The sequence below is a fragment of the Ogataea philodendri genome, assembly GCF_020536065.1.
Source record: "Ogataea philodendri strain CBS6075 chromosome Unknown scaffold9, whole genome shotgun sequence".
NCBI lineage: Eukaryota > Fungi > Ascomycota > Pichiomycetes > Pichiales > Pichiaceae > Ogataea > Ogataea philodendri.
Genome location: NW_025763790.1, coordinates 132,769 through 147,382, shown reverse-complemented (window position 1 = coordinate 147,382; position 14,614 = coordinate 132,769). Strand labels below are relative to the sequence as shown.

The following is a 14,614-nucleotide window of genomic DNA, read 5'->3' as shown; positions in this document are numbered from 1 at the left end:
CTACTTACACCTGCCACCAAAAAATAAATATATCCAAATCGAAACAGCAGATGGATCCAAAAACATCGACATTCTGGTGCTCCTTCGCAGTGACATCGTTGTATGTGCTGGTTCTATACATCAAGCCGATTAGAGGGAACCGTGATTCTGTTGTTGTGATCAAATCGCGGTTGCTACGAGTGTCAATTTCTACAATGGTATCACTGCTACTGACACCAGTATTGATGGTTTCAGTCACAAAACAGGCGTCGTCGTACTCGGAGGCATTGGGGTACATGGGATTGAGTATAGGAAGATCCACATTTAAGGATATCTGGACTGTTCTCAAACTTTTTGTCATACTTTTCAACGGATCAATTGCAGAATATTTATCATGGGGAATTGATTCGATCGAAGAAGACTGGTCAGCTACTCAGTTCTGGCAAACTTTTCGCAATCTGGTTGCAGCTCCGCTGACTGAAGAATTGACATACAGATCGTGTCTCATGGGCCTCTATGGACCATGGCTGTCATCTCCCCACTCAGAAATAATATATTTCACCCCACTGTTTTTCGGTCTCGCCCACATCACCCACGCATTAGACGCCAGGATTGAGCGCCCACAACCAATGGCTCCCTTAGTACTGGGAACTTTATTCCGAACTGCATATACTACATTTTTTGGTATTTTAGCCAACCTTATTTTTGTGAGATCCAACTCTATTTGGCCATGCGTGGCAGCACACGCTTGGTGCAACTTTATGGGATTTCCATTGCTTGCTGTTGATGGGCACGTTTGGTGGAAAACGACATACTATTCACTGTCATGCTTTGGAATTTGGTACTTCTACACCAAGTTCTCCTACTGGCTACAGGGTAATGACTTGTAATTCACATGCTTCTTAATAAATATGCCACTTAATGTTCATAAACCAGCTCTTCGTTATACCCGCTTCCGTAAACGTCATTGAATGCATATTCATCGACAGACTCGCCAAATTGATCTTCGTCGACCTGCTGTTGCTGAGTGAGAATCTCTTCCTGTTGCTGCTGTAAGAACAACGTGTGATTCACCAGGTTCAAGTAAGCATACATGAAGTTACTCAAAAGAACCTGTTGGTACAGCGGACGTTTAGGATCGGACAGCTTTAGGTGACTCAAACGGTAAACTGCTCGCTCCACATGTATAGGGTATCTGTGATTCAACATCACGAGGGTGGATGGAGAAATTGGAGGAAGAGGGAACCCAAAAGCAGAGTCTGTCATCTTCAGAGGCTGGTTCGGTTTCTGATTCCGTTTCTGGGACATGAGAGTTTGCTTGATCGTCTCGGAAACAGCGTTAATAGGCGAATCTTCAGGCGAGGCTTCATTTCTTTCTAATGAAGGTCGAGGTTGTTGGACAGGAAGTTCCGACTCGGTTTGGACCCCTTCTTTCTTCTTCCTGTAATTAACTAGTCGTTTGTCAGTAATGCTTTCATTGTCAGAGTCCGAAGAAAGTTCTGTGATTGTTGATTTCTCTAATGGTTTGATTTTGTCCTTTTTAAGTTTGAAGAATCCACTCAGACTCTTCTTCTCTTTCTCTTTTTCCTTTTCAGGTTCATGAGGCGGAGAGGGTAGAATAGACTGTGGGCTTTCCACCGGACTGACATCGACGGCAGTTCCGTGTCTATTCCGAGTATGGTTTGGTGGTGAACGTTCTTTCTCCGTTTTGGACTCATATTTATCCCGTTCTTTGTCCTTGCCACCTAGCCAAGTCCAGCTTGACTTGCGGCCTGACTTGCGCTCCTCGTGATTGTCTGGGGTCGAAGGGGGCGATTTCACAGGCGATGCAGGTGCTGGTGGGCTTTTTTCTGTAGGTAGAGGCGGTAAAGGAGAATTCTTTTCCACAGGAACAGGGGGGAGCGAGCTCTTAGGTACCTTCCCAGCCGCGGGAGGAAGACTCTCTGGCCTGTAATTTGCGGAAAATGGTGTTGTTTCTGTTTTAGTGGCGGAAAATGGTGACGGTTCAGATCTCGTAAGATTCGGAGATGTGTTCGGAGAGGACCGTGACGATTTGGACCCTTTTCTATATCTTGTCCATTTTGATCTCTTTAATTGTGTACCGGGCGTGCTCAGATCGGATTCTGCGCTGGAGGTGGACGACGCACGGGTTAATGACGACTCAAAGTCCAGATTCTCCTTTATTCGCCGCGATGATGATGACAATGTCCGGGCCAAAGTAACCGCGTCGGTGTCGTCCAGACCGGCCATTTGGGACAACGAAGCCAGCTCTGCGGTGAGCTGTTTAATAGACGGTTTCCTACCAAGCCCATGCTCGGATATCTGTGGTTCCGTTGACCACTCAGAGTTGGAGCCAGGGTCACGGGATTCGTACGACAATGATGAACGCGAGGAAGAGGAGCGCTGGAGCTTTGAAGTAATTTCGTCCACGGTTGCCTGAACGTGTTTTCTGAACTTATCAGGGGCTAGCTGAGGGTGCGCGGTCGCAGGCACCCACATGAACTTGTTGGAGTCCAAAATCACGTTCTCTTGGTCCAGATCATCGTCGGCCGAAGGTGTCTCATTTTCTTTGTCGTTGTGTATGTCAATGATATCAAAATCCTGCTTTTCCGCTTCATTGAAGGGAAGGTCTGGATCGTAGTTCAAGCTGTTTCCTATCGATAGCCGCTTCAACGCCTTCACTGCGTTGAGTTCTTGTTCCACGGCATGAGATGCAGCTAATAACTCCTCTTGCGTGGATTTCCTAGATCCTTTTGATCCTTTTGATACGTTACGAGTTTCCATGATTGCAAATCAAGAGCACACAATGAACATATGATAAGGAATGACTAAAGTGGGGGGTCCAGTGCGAGTCTATTATATATTTGCAGAAACAAATAAACAAATTCTTACAAAATTTGTCTGCCAGTTTGCACGCGATAAGGGTCTCTGGAGATTCTGATCTGGTTGCTTTAGTTGATTAGGCGCGTAAACTTTCTGTTTAGCGCAGAAACTTACAATCTACAACATAAAATACACTAAATACACGTAACTAGTAGCGGTTCCCCCTCTTGAACGTTACACGTTTCCTGCCCCCGTCATTCGTGTTTCGTTTGCACGTTGAAAAATTTTCCTTCAATATGGATAAGTTTATCATTCGTGTTCCAGCCTCCTCGGCCAATATCGGTCCAGGATTCGACGTGCTGGGAATAGGTCTCGACCTTTTCCTGACTCTAGAAGTGGCTGTGGACTCAAGTCTTTCAACAACTGATTCTGCCAACTGTTTGTTGTCGTACGAAGGTGACGGAAGCGAAAACGTTCCACTGGAATCTGGCAAAAACCTCATTACCAAAACTGCATTGTTTGTTCTCCGTTGCAACGGAGTGGCCGAGTTCCCTAAAGTTACCCAAGTCCATGTCATTAACCCTATCCCGCTGGGTAGAGGATTAGGCTCTTCTGGTGCTGCCGTTGTGGCTGGTGTGCTGCTAGCGAACGCTGTTGGAAAACTTGGGTTCTCCAAACAACGTTGCCTAGATTACTGTCTGATGATTGAGCGCCATCCAGACAATATAACCGCTGCCATGATGGGTGGATTTGTTGGTTCTTATCTCAGAGAACTGACCCCGAGGGAGACTGCTTTGGTTCACCAGCCTCTTTCCGACATGCTTGCGCCACATGGTACCACCGACAAGGCTCCATTAAATATCGGCACTCACGTGAAATACAACTGGAACCCAGCAATCAAATGCATAGCTATCATCCCACAATTCGAGGTGGCCACCTCCGACAGTCGTCGCGTGCTCCCGGCAGAGTACTCCAAGCAGGACGTCATTTTCAATCTCCAGAGATTGGCGGTGCTCACCACCGCCGTTGGAGCAGCACAGCCCGATCCACAGCTGATCTACAACTCGATGCAGGACAAGCTACACCAACCGTACCGTAAGAGTTTGATTCCTGGCTTGACCGAGATCCTTTCTGGGTTCACCCCGCAAACGCACGAGGGACTGCTTGGTATCTGTCTGAGTGGAGCAGGGCCAACGATACTGTGTCTCGCGACCGAGAACTTTGACCAGATTGCTGAGGCCATTATTGAACGGTTCAAGCAGGAGAAAGTTGAATGTGTTTGGAAGCTGCTACAGCCCGCCCAGAATGGAGCTACAGTGGAACATCTATAGATTTTAGATAGATTTCAACGTATCTGTTTTTCAACTATGAAAAGTCGGCCGCCTTTGCGGCCATCAGTAGTCCCACAATGAGACCAAACAGTCCCAGCACGGATCCGAAAATCTCAATAACCAGGATTTTAACGAACAAGCTGGAGTCGGCAGCATCTGAAATGGCTGCGGTGGAACCAGTGACACCGACAGCAACTCCACAAATGAGATTGCTCAATCCCACAGTGAGACCTGCCCAGAACAGGGAGTAACCAGTGTAAAGGTTCTCTTTCGAGAGAATGGAGACCGAATCCACAACCGTCAATTTCGACGAGAACACAATGGCCATGATGAGACCGTAGATGGCAACGACCTCACAGAAAATAATGGAGATCAGGTTCTTGGTGGTGATTCGAGGGGCCTTAACACCGGCACCGAGAATCGAGGAGCCCGTGATAAAAATTCCCCAGGCCGCACCAACAACCGAGAAACCAATACAGGAACCTATTCCAAGAGTGGCCCACATGTATGGCGATATGTTTTCCAGATATTCTCCCACATTAAACACTTCTCCTGAGCCATTGAACAGCATATAGCCGCCAACCACCAACGCCGCGGTCAGCGTGAGATATGATGCGGACCCAGACATTATGCGATATCAAAAGTTGTTGTGCTGTATGGCAGAATTTTGTAGCCAGCCAAAAAAAACATCCAAGTCTCGTCGCGTCGATCGGCGCTTCCACTTAATAGATTATTAAGATCCCTACCCACATGATGAAAAATACAGGTCCGAATAAATTAGATTTATCACATTCTTCCAATCTTTTGTTTCATGTCTCTTCCCACCGAATTTGCTGAGCCCGTCAGATTAGCCTTCATTGGTGGTACTGGATTGTACCATCTTGAGAGTCTGACCCCTGTTGCCAAGCTCACAGTGTCCACTCCATGGGGCTTCCCTTCGTCTCCAATCACCATCTCCAAGACCGCAGATGGATTCCCAATTGCCTTCTTAGCCAGACACGGTATTCACCATGACTTGTTACCAACAGATGTTCCAAGTAGAGCTAACATTGCTGCCTTGAAGAAACTCGGTGTCAATACAATTGTGGCTTTTAGTGCCGTGGGTTCTCTCCAGCAACATATTAAGCCCCGTGACTTTGTTGTTCCTAACCAGGTTATTGATAGAACCAAGGGAAATAGACCTTCTACCTTTTTCGAGCATGGATTTGTGGCTCACGCTATGTTTGGAGAGCCTTTTGACCTAAAACTCAACAAAATCATCGCTGACACATGCCAAGACGTGCTCAAAGGTGATAACGTTAAGTTGCACACCAGAGAAACCGAAAAATCTGACTTGACCCTGATTTGTATGGAAGGACCGGCCTTCTCTACTAGAGCAGAGTCTAGACTGTATAAGTCGTGGGGAGGATCTGTGATTAACATGTCCTGCATCCCGGAATCTAAACTTGCTAGAGAAGCCGAGATCGCCTACCAGATGATCTGTATGTCCACGGACTATGATGCCTGGAACGAGTCTGAGGAACCGGTCACTGTTGAGACGGTTGTGGGTAATCTGTCTGCCAACAGTGCCAATGCTCATCTGGTTGCGGAAAAATTGGTCACCGTCTTGGAGCCAAAGATCAAATCCGGAGAGGTCGGTCTTGACTACCAGCACTCCATGAAGTTCTCTGTGAGTACCAAGGAGAAGGGAAGAAACAAGCAATTGCTCGAGAAGATGCACTACTTGTTCCCGGGATACTGGCCATTAAACTAGATTCGTACAATGCTTATGTAATAAAGCTTTGAGTTGATTTTTTTTTTAAGGTGTTTTATTGTTTGTTTGTGATGTCGTTTCTTACTCCATCGGCGTCGTCCATTAATGGGACGTTTCACACGCCCGAGGAGGATACATTTTTGCAGACGCGGCGGCGAATCGACTTTTCGGCGCCAAACGCGACAAATCTGTCCACTCCCATTGCATTGAATCGACCTTCCCCATCACCCAGCAAGTCCACACGCACTCTTTCTCCCAGTCGATCAAACGTCGCGGTGAACACGCCCATTAAGCCGTTAGTATATTCGCCGTTCAAGGTTCCGCAGACTGGTAGACCGCTATTAGCCTCGACACCACTTGCTGGCCCCAACACCCCATCCAAAGGACCAATGTCGCCTCTTCTGCGCAAGAAGTTCCAAGAACAAGCACCCGAATCCTCAGAACAAACCCAGGACAACTCGTTCGCGTCCCTAAATAGTCAGATCTATCAGCGTTCGATCTTTAAGCCCAGACGGAAAACTCCTCTCCAAGAAATCTCCAATAAAGTGGTGGAGGAGAAGCCGGTCAAGCTGGATCCCCAGGACGACTCCGAGCTTCAGAGCCCGTACGTGGAGCTCGCATTACAACGCATGGTGAACAAAGATACCGAGGTTCGCAAAGTGATCATCAGCACATTAATCATTCTATTGTACAGATTTCTTGTTGCCGTGGTGGTGCTGGTCAACGTCAAGATTCGTTTGAAAGACGGAACCTCGCTATTCCCCTCGGTTGTGGCTCAGTACGCGGGCTACTTGAACAAACTGATCTACGGAGTTTTGGTGCTGAACATTGTTGTGAGCTCGATACGGCTGTTGCGGCCCCAGGACAAATGCCTGGATCTGCCCTTGACGAGTCGCCAGCGGAAACTGCTTGGACTGCCGCTTGTGAACGGCACAGATGTGCAGGAAGACCTTGTTCCAAAGGAAGGTTCTCTCAAGGCTGTGCAGGGAAGCCCGGCCAAGGAAATGGCCGACACGTCGCTGCTGGCGTTGGACATTTCGCGGTCGTTTGCCAACATGAACATCTCACAGACCAAGATCCCCAACACAGTGATCCACGAAACGCCGCAGGAACGGATCCGGAACCAGCTTCTCTCGAGAGACAAAGGTCCTGCCTCGCCACAAGCACGCTTCCAGAAGCCGTCGAGCAAGTTTGTCTACGACACGGCCTCGCGGAGCGCGTATGATGTCAATACGTCAGATGTATCATTCTATTAACGATAGAGGTAATAAAATAGTCAAAGTCTTGTTAACCTAAGCGTTCTTCGCGTTGTACGTCTTGGCGTCCTGAACGGCAAGAGTGTTGCAAGCCTCAAGCATCTGGATGACGTTTGTGATTTGCTTGAAGAACCAGATAGGAGTAGACACATAAATAAGGAGACGAGGGAACGAGAGGCCGATTAATGGTAGACCGGCAAAGTTGTAATGATCGAGGTACAAAGCCATGTAAAACAACTCGTTAAAGGCACACACAAAGAACAGCACGATTCTGTTTTCGTAGTAGAGCTTGAGCAGGATGTTTGTGTCCTTCTTCATGGACTTGTGGCTCTTGGATCCGCTGGTGATGGTGGCATACATGTGAAGGTAGTGAGAGGCCAAGTCGAGGGAGATCAGGAATTGCCAAAGGATGAACCAATCGGGGTAGAGCCGGGTCAAAAACACAATCAACGAGCACGTCGAGCATCTGTCGGTGACCATGTCCAAAACCGCGCCGAACGTTGTGCTTTGGTCGTATTTTCTGGCAGCGTAGCCGTCAAAGGCGTCCAGGAGACACGATGTTGAGTACAGAACGCACATAGTGAACTTTGGGTGGTTCTCCATCGTGAAGAACGACGCGATCAGCGTCAGCACGCGGAGATAGCCTATTATGTTGGGAATGAAACGGAAGATTTGTGCTGGAGTGTATGTCTGTTTGGCCATTGAAGATTAAAAAATAACATCTTTTTCGAAATTTCGGCCCATTATAAGATACACCGAAAAAATGAGTGTACATAATCGGGTGGGGGCACGTCTTCGCCCTGTTTATTCAGAGTCGCGCGAATTGAGCGGCACAGAGCAGTCTGAGGCCAATGCTACACATGTCGCCGGCCCCGATCCAGCCAGATCTGTCGGGGTTGACCATCTACGCCAAATGTTCAAGGACTCTAAAGATTTCGACAAGCTGGTGTCGGAAGTGACTCAAAATAGCCAGGAATGATCTCTTTCGTTGCATCTATACACATTCATGCTCGCTGAGGAAGGGTATATTTCATAAAGCTGCGGTGCAGCTGTTTCCGAATACTCACTTTTTGAGCTCCAACAAAACTGTCGATGGTCACCTTGATTGCCCGATCAAGGTCAGAGCTTGACACGTACTCGCTCAACCGCATCTTGGCAAAGGACTCCGCAATTCTCAATATACTCTCCAAATGTCTCACAGTAATCGGGAACGAGCCTGTAGTGTTGCTCTCACGTCTCAAATCTGCGTACACCCGCGAAACCTTGTCCATGTCCATCTGGTTAAGCTTCGGGTGGACTCTCGTGCGTGCGTAGTGGATGTACTTCACCAGGAAGTCCTGCTCGATCGGAGAAATCTCGTGCTCTTTCTCGCTCGCAGACACCTCACCCGCAGGATGCGACCGCATGTGCGAGTCAATCACGAAACCGGCCAGTCTCTCGTCGGCCTCGGGATTGAACAGGTCTCGCACCACACACAGAATGTCGAATCTCGACAAAATCGGCTCTGTCAGGTTCACGTTGTGCAGCAAGTTCAATGTCGAGTTGTAACGACCTCCAATCGGGTTGGCAGCAGCAATGATCGAACACCGGGCCTGCAAAGTGGTCACAATACCGGCCTTGGAGATCGAAATCGACTGCTGTTCCATCGCCTCGTGGATCGACGTTCTGTCCTGATCGTTCATCTTGTCAAACTCATCAATCAAACACACACCTTTGTCGGCAAGCACCAGAGCTCCTCCTTCCAGCGTCCATTCTCTCGTGATGACGTCTTTCCGCACCGAAGCAGTCAGACCAACGGCAGAAGCTCCCTGACCAGTAGCGAAAACGGCTCTGTGGGCAGTCTTTTCCACATACTTGAGGATCTGCGATTTGGCAGTACCGGGATCACCAAGCAGTAACACGTTGATATCTCCACGAATGGAGTGTTTTCCGTTAACATCTTTAGGAACACCTCCGAAAAGCGAGCATGCCACAGCTGTCTTGATATCCTTGTGGCCATAGATGGAGGGAGCAATGGACGAGATGATCTTGTCAATGATGTGACGGTCTTTACTCAACTGGCGGATCTTCTTCTCTTCCTCTTCCGTCCACTGGAATGGAGAAAGGCCTCCCTCGATCAACGAGCCGTCGGTCACACCCTTGGCGGCTCCTTCTCTGCGCTTGATTGCGTTTGCCTCGATCACTGTGGTGAACACGGGGAATCCGTTCTTGGCATTCAGCGATCCATCGTAAGAATTCTTGTATATTCCGGTGACTTCAATCTCTTCTCCAGGCTTGGCAACATCAACCAAGTCCCAGAGCAAGATCACTTCCTTGTGGCGGGGCAGTCTTCCAGCAGGAACAGATCCTGGTGACTCTTGAAGAGTGATCCTTTGGTAGTTTCTGTAGAGTGTCTTCTCGGTGTTCATTCTGAAAGGACCACGAGACTGACAGTTAGTACAGAACGTTACACGCACCTCCTGATTTGAGTCCTGGAAAAACGGACCAAGAACCGCGTCACACTTGAGACAGTTGAACTTGACGTACTTTAATTGCGGGAAAACACCAGTTCTTCTGGTAACCACACCGCTAACACGCACAAGCGAGTTCAAGCTGGCTTGTCTGAGCTCTCTCAAGTTGCTGCTTGTAGGATAATCACCAATCCTGACGTGAATTTCCGAGTGGATCTGACTATAGTCTGGGTAGTGAAGCTCTGTGGCTTCCATGGCGACCACGTCAAAAATTTTTAGCATCTCCTCGGGACATGTGGTCAAGAACAAAGCAAGGACCGCCTTGGAATGAAGCAGATGCACGTACGAGACTTCTAAACTCTCGCTGTTGAGCTGACCAAGGGTCCGAATCCGACTACCGTACACAGAACGGCCTTGTTCGTCGGTGTATTCCAATAAGAACGACTTGAGTTCTCTGGCGATGGATCTAGTCACGTTTGGCATCACAATCCACTCCAAGATGGATGGTGCCTTGACCTCTGCGAGGGACTCTAAACTCAATTCCTCGGTTAACGGATCCATGTCGTCCAGGTAGTCTTCCGGATCTTCGTCGTATCTGTGTCTTCTACGACGTCTTTGAATTGGGAGACCGTACTCGTCTCTTTGGACATCACCTTCCATAGCATCGTCCAGATCTAGATTGGCACCTCTAACAAGCTGGTCACGTTGATTCAACATCTGGTCAACGCGTCTTCTGTCTGCGGCGGAAATTTCGTCGTACTCTTGGTCGTCCAGATCGGCCTCGTCATAGTTGTCTTGTTCGGTGTTCACTGCATAATCGCGCTCCATCCCTTCGCCAATCAGATCAACACCGGTCTGTTCCTCAAGTTGCTCCTCCAGATCATCGACGTCGTTGAAATATTCGCGTTCTTCCTCTTCTTCGTCGTCCTCAAAGGGGATACCTGGGGAAGAAGGCATATTACGCGGCGACGACTGGATCGAGGAGGCCGGAGCTGGTGATGAGTGCACGGCAGAGCTCATCCCAACCTCTTCGTCGCTCTCATCGTCAATAATGGTTCTCTTCTTCGGACTACGTCTCGACATGATGAGAAAAGAATTATTTTGTAGGAGTGAAACATTTAAGCCGCGATCCTGCCTTTTTGGGATAATTACTGACGCGAAAGTAAGTAATTTATAAATTTGGGTAAATAGAATGGAAACATTCAGCGGTGGGGGAGGTTGACTTGGCGCTAATTTGTGGTCGTTTTGCGATTGCTATACCATGCTAGTACGGTATGCGATCCTATTCAAGGCATTTCCAAGTTTAAAAACACAATCTCTTCTGACCATGGTTCCACTCCTTCACTCGCCCCAAAATTATTTCCCTCGCCACAATATATAACTTTGTTGTACTAGCCACACTCACCTTCTATACTTCTCCTATTTTTCTCTCCCCTTTTCAAGATTACCGCTCAATCTATGGAAAAACAAAGGCACTCCCGATCGTTCACAATCGCGGGCCATGACTTTAGTCGAATCGATCCGGAAGCCCAAAGAATAGGGAGGAAAAGATCCCTCGTTCGGAGAGAGCGTTCGCTTAGATACTCACGAGAGATCTCCTTGTCCAGATCTCGCTCCCATAGAGCCATTGGACACTTACGGAGAAATCGTTCTGAGCCAGGCCCCAAATTCCCCAGATCCCAGTCAACTCGGATCTTTAGGCGCCCGCGAAGCACTCAAGATTCACAACCCAATACCTCCAAAACCCCCCTGCTATATATCCCACCATTTTCCCAGATTGCAGATCCACCCTCAGAACCAGTCGAGCTGGAAATGTTTTCCCAGCAGCCGTCAAAACATACTAGTCCTGCTCTGCCCCCAGTGAAAAGACTGGAATCAGACCCTCCAATGTTCTCATTCTGGAGACTTTATTGCTACGCTATAACAATATGGGCACCACCTCCTTTGCTTTCCTTATTTGGATTCAAAACAAAAGAGAGGCAGTACGCCTGGAGAGAGAAAATGGCATTGATCTCGATCATTGTGTGCACGGGTGTAATCATCGCATTTCTAACATTTGGATTCACAAGAACTACTTGCACGGGGATCCGAATGAGATTGAAACCCTCAGATATATCAACTGGTTACCTGGTGATCAACGGACGAGCATACTTGCTAGATCACTCATCACACCCTGCAGCTCCAGGAATTGAAGCAGGAACAAACATATTGTATCCTCCCGTCAACGCGGGAGGAAAAGATGCGAGCTTCCTTTTTCAAAACGTCAACGGAAACTGCAAAGGATTGATTAACCCGCGTCCAAACTGTACTATACCGCACACAGATGATGAATTGGCTTGGTACATGCCTTGCAAGATGATAAATCTTGACGGATCTTCTGTTCCAAATTTCACCCAATCGCACTATAACGGTTACGCATGTCACACATCTGACAAAGCAAGAAATACTTTCTACAGTTTAGATATCCAGGGTGACGTCTATTTCACCTGGGAATCTATAACTGACGGTACTCGAAACTTGGTTGTCTACAATGGATATGTGCTTGATATGGATCTTTTGAACTGGCTCCAAAAAGATGACCTGGAATATCCTGAAATGTTTGACAAACTGCAACATGACCCAGCCATGAAAGGGCATGATCTTTCTTTACTTCTCACTGAGCCACATGAACGTCAGGCCGCTAACTGCCTTGTTGAAATCATCAAGGTGGGTGTTGTTGATGTGGACACAATTGGATGCATTGCTGCTACCATAGTTCTATATGTTTCCTTGGTGTTTGTCTTATCTATCGTCTTCATCAAGTTCATTGTTGCATGCTACTTCAAGTGGTTCATTGCCAGGAAACAAGGTGTTTCCTCATCCATTATCAAAGATTTTTCCCAGCTGGAAAGCTCTGACAAGGTCTGGGAAAACGAGCCTAAGTCAACTTCTCTGTCCAATAGTGGCAAAATAACCACTAACCAGCTGACCAGGAACCTGAAGGCCAGCGGTCTAATGTTTCCATGGGTTCACAACAAATCTGCAATTATTGAGACGAACTTGCAGTCTGAGCTCCCTCCGGATTACAAGCCAGAGTTTCTCACCATGACAACAGAGGCTTTCCTTTTGAAAAATAGGCAAAAGAGGAATAACAGAGTACAATCGAAGCAATCACTACAAGATCAGTTCAGCCCTGAGTCAGTTGAAATTGCTAGTCCATCGCATGGGGCAGCTGAAGATTGTGATATACATACGCTTGGATCTGATCTGATATGTTCGGACGCAGTTCCTCAACCTCCTGTTAATTGGGAGCCATTCGGCTATCCGCTTGTCCACACAATGTGTTTAGTGACTTGTTACTCGGAGGACGAAGATGGTATCAGAACAACTCTTGACTCACTTGCTACCACGGATTATCCGAACTCTCATAAGCTCGTTGTGGTGATCTGTGATGGCATAATCACCGGAGCAGGTAACAAGAAGTCAACACCTGATATTTGTCTCGAACTAATGACCGATTTCGTTGTCCCAAAAGAAGACGTTGTGCCATATTCCTACGTTTCCGTGGCACAAGGATCAAAACGGCATAACATGGCAAAAGTCTATTCCGGATTCTACAAATATAGCTCCTCCACTGTTCCACCAGAGAAGCAACAGAAAACTCCAGTCTTGCTTGTCGTCAAGTGCGGAACACCGTCAGAATCTAATGATCCGAAGCCTGGAAACAGAGGTAAAAGAGACTCGCAAATCATTTTGATGTCCTTCTTGCAGAAAGTGACTTTCAATGATCGAATGACTGAGTTAGAATTTGAAATGATGCGTGCCATTTGGCAAGTCACTGGACTGATGGCATCGTATTATGAAGTTGTTCTTATGGTTGACGCAGACACTTTGGTTTATGCGGACTCTCTGACACACATGAATGCAGAAATGGTCAGAAACCCCGATGTCATGGGTCTTTGTGGAGAAACTCGAATATCGAATAAGGCACAATCGTGGGTCACAGCTATCCAAGTGTTTGAGTACTACATTTCGCATCACCAATCCAAGGCCTTTGAGTCCGTTTTCGGTACTGTTACGTGTCTTCCTGGTTGCTTCTGCATGTACAGAATCAAAACACCCAAAGACCTCAACGTCTGGGTCCCAATCTTGGCCAATTCAGACATTGTGGAAAAGTATTCGGAGAATGTGCTCGACAGTTTGCACAAGAAGAACCTTCTGTTGCTTGGTGAAGATAGATACCTCTCATCGTTAATGCTTCGAACATTCCCCCGTCGGAAACAAGTGTTTGTTGCCAAGGCAGCTTGCAAGACTGTGGTTCCTGATAAATTTGCCGTGCTCTTGTCCCAGAGAAGAAGATGGATCAATTCCACAGTGCACAATTTAATGGAGCTGGTTCTAGTGAAAGACTTGTGTGGAACATTCTGTTTCTCAATGAACTTCATCATTGCGGTTGAATTGGTGGGAACGCTGGTTTTGCCGGCATCGATCACATTTACCCTGTACATTATTGTGATAGCCATGGTGTCAAAGCCAACGCCGGTGATGTCGCTGATTCTGATGGCGATCATATTCGGTTTACCAGGACTTCTCATAATAGTGACGATTTCAGACCTGACATATGTTTTATGGATGTTTGTCTATTTCCTGTCGCTGCCTGTTTGGAACTTTGTGCTCCCAGCGTATGCATTTTGGAAGTTTGATGATTTCAGCTGGGGGGATACTAGAAAGCTTCAAGGAGGAGACAAGGGCTCGCACGATAACAAAAGTGGTGAATTCGATGGATCATCGATTGTACAAATGACATGGCGTGAGTTCGAAAGAGTGAGACTGGGGCTCCAAGCGAAACATACCATTCCGACAATATATAACGCTGTGAATCTGCAGGACAGTTTCACAGCTCTGAGCCCGCCAAACAACGGATTTCAGGATAGTTCCTTGTTGGAGCTGAGCGGCAGTCCGCGTGATGCAACGACACAAACAACGCAAACCAACGCATCGTACACCACCGCACCTTCAACCTGATCAAGGGAAAGGCTTCAG

At 47.5% G+C, this 14,614-nt stretch overlaps 15 protein-coding genes across 15 annotated transcripts; 7 read left to right on the top strand and 8 right to left on the bottom strand.

Annotated features, from left to right (window-relative positions):
• Positions 1-4: 4 nt before the first annotated feature.
• OGAPHI_000299 (uncharacterized protein) lies at positions 5-340 on the bottom strand (the record flags this gene model as incomplete). The annotated part of the gene is made up of 1 exon (XM_046203940.1): positions 5-340. One exon carries the CDS (start codon positions 338-340, stop codon positions 5-7), a length of 336 nt encoding a protein of 111 aa, XP_046064772.1.
• Positions 51-869, top strand: OGAPHI_000298 (uncharacterized protein; the record flags this gene model as incomplete). Its single annotated transcript, XM_046203929.1, has 1 exon — positions 51-869. One exon carries the CDS (start codon positions 51-53, stop codon positions 867-869), a length of 819 nt encoding a protein of 272 aa, XP_046064771.1.
• Positions 870-897: 28 nt separating this feature from the next.
• On the bottom strand, positions 898-2,763 carry OGAPHI_000296 (uncharacterized protein; the record flags this gene model as incomplete). The annotated part of the gene is made up of 1 exon (XM_046203906.1): positions 898-2,763. One exon carries the CDS (start codon positions 2,761-2,763, stop codon positions 898-900), a length of 1,866 nt encoding a protein of 621 aa, XP_046064769.1.
• On the top strand, positions 1,286-2,419 carry OGAPHI_000297 (uncharacterized protein; the record flags this gene model as incomplete). Its single annotated transcript, XM_046203917.1, has 2 exons — positions 1,286-1,370; positions 1,965-2,419. 2 exons carry the CDS (start codon positions 1,286-1,288, stop codon positions 2,417-2,419), a joined length of 540 nt encoding a protein of 179 aa, XP_046064770.1.
• A 247-nt stretch (positions 2,764-3,010) lies between the features above and the next one.
• OGAPHI_000295 (uncharacterized protein) lies at positions 3,011-3,379 on the bottom strand (the record flags this gene model as incomplete). The annotated part of the gene is made up of 1 exon (XM_046203895.1): positions 3,011-3,379. The coding sequence occupies one exon, from the start codon at positions 3,377-3,379 to the stop codon at positions 3,011-3,013; it is 369 nt and encodes a 122-aa protein (XP_046064768.1).
• Positions 3,099-4,133, top strand: OGAPHI_000294 (uncharacterized protein; the record flags this gene model as incomplete). The annotated part of the gene is made up of 1 exon (XM_046203884.1): positions 3,099-4,133. The coding sequence occupies one exon, from the start codon at positions 3,099-3,101 to the stop codon at positions 4,131-4,133; it is 1,035 nt and encodes a 344-aa protein (XP_046064767.1).
• Positions 4,134-4,167: 34 nt separating this feature from the next.
• OGAPHI_000293 (uncharacterized protein) lies at positions 4,168-4,761 on the bottom strand (the record flags this gene model as incomplete). Its single annotated transcript, XM_046203873.1, has 1 exon — positions 4,168-4,761. One exon carries the CDS (start codon positions 4,759-4,761, stop codon positions 4,168-4,170), a length of 594 nt encoding a protein of 197 aa, XP_046064766.1.
• Positions 4,762-4,944: 183 nt separating this feature from the next.
• Positions 4,945-5,886, top strand: OGAPHI_000291 (uncharacterized protein; the record flags this gene model as incomplete). Its single annotated transcript, XM_046203851.1, has 1 exon — positions 4,945-5,886. The coding sequence occupies one exon, from the start codon at positions 4,945-4,947 to the stop codon at positions 5,884-5,886; it is 942 nt and encodes a 313-aa protein (XP_046064764.1).
• Positions 5,374-5,712, bottom strand: OGAPHI_000292 (uncharacterized protein; the record flags this gene model as incomplete). Its single annotated transcript, XM_046203862.1, has 1 exon — positions 5,374-5,712. The coding sequence occupies one exon, from the start codon at positions 5,710-5,712 to the stop codon at positions 5,374-5,376; it is 339 nt and encodes a 112-aa protein (XP_046064765.1).
• A 71-nt stretch (positions 5,887-5,957) lies between the features above and the next one.
• On the top strand, positions 5,958-7,142 carry OGAPHI_000290 (uncharacterized protein; the record flags this gene model as incomplete). The annotated part of the gene is made up of 1 exon (XM_046203840.1): positions 5,958-7,142. The coding sequence occupies one exon, from the start codon at positions 5,958-5,960 to the stop codon at positions 7,140-7,142; it is 1,185 nt and encodes a 394-aa protein (XP_046064763.1).
• A 36-nt stretch (positions 7,143-7,178) lies between these two features.
• Positions 7,179-7,745, bottom strand: OGAPHI_000289 (uncharacterized protein; the record flags this gene model as incomplete). Its single annotated transcript, XM_046203829.1, has 1 exon — positions 7,179-7,745. The coding sequence occupies one exon, from the start codon at positions 7,743-7,745 to the stop codon at positions 7,179-7,181; it is 567 nt and encodes a 188-aa protein (XP_046064762.1).
• A 160-nt stretch (positions 7,746-7,905) lies between these two features.
• Positions 7,906-8,121, top strand: OGAPHI_000288 (uncharacterized protein; the record flags this gene model as incomplete). The annotated part of the gene is made up of 1 exon (XM_046203818.1): positions 7,906-8,121. The coding sequence occupies one exon, from the start codon at positions 7,906-7,908 to the stop codon at positions 8,119-8,121; it is 216 nt and encodes a 71-aa protein (XP_046064761.1).
• Positions 8,122-8,146: 25 nt separating this feature from the next.
• On the bottom strand, positions 8,147-10,675 carry OGAPHI_000287 (uncharacterized protein; the record flags this gene model as incomplete). The annotated part of the gene is made up of 1 exon (XM_046203806.1): positions 8,147-10,675. The coding sequence occupies one exon, from the start codon at positions 10,673-10,675 to the stop codon at positions 8,147-8,149; it is 2,529 nt and encodes an 842-aa protein (XP_046064760.1).
• A 375-nt stretch (positions 10,676-11,050) lies between these two features.
• On the top strand, positions 11,051-14,596 carry OGAPHI_000285 (uncharacterized protein; the record flags this gene model as incomplete). The annotated part of the gene is made up of 1 exon (XM_046203784.1): positions 11,051-14,596. The coding sequence occupies one exon, from the start codon at positions 11,051-11,053 to the stop codon at positions 14,594-14,596; it is 3,546 nt and encodes a 1,181-aa protein (XP_046064758.1).
• Positions 13,609-14,166, bottom strand: OGAPHI_000286 (uncharacterized protein; the record flags this gene model as incomplete). The annotated part of the gene is made up of 1 exon (XM_046203795.1): positions 13,609-14,166. One exon carries the CDS (start codon positions 14,164-14,166, stop codon positions 13,609-13,611), a length of 558 nt encoding a protein of 185 aa, XP_046064759.1.
• Positions 14,597-14,614: the final 18 nt, after the last annotated feature.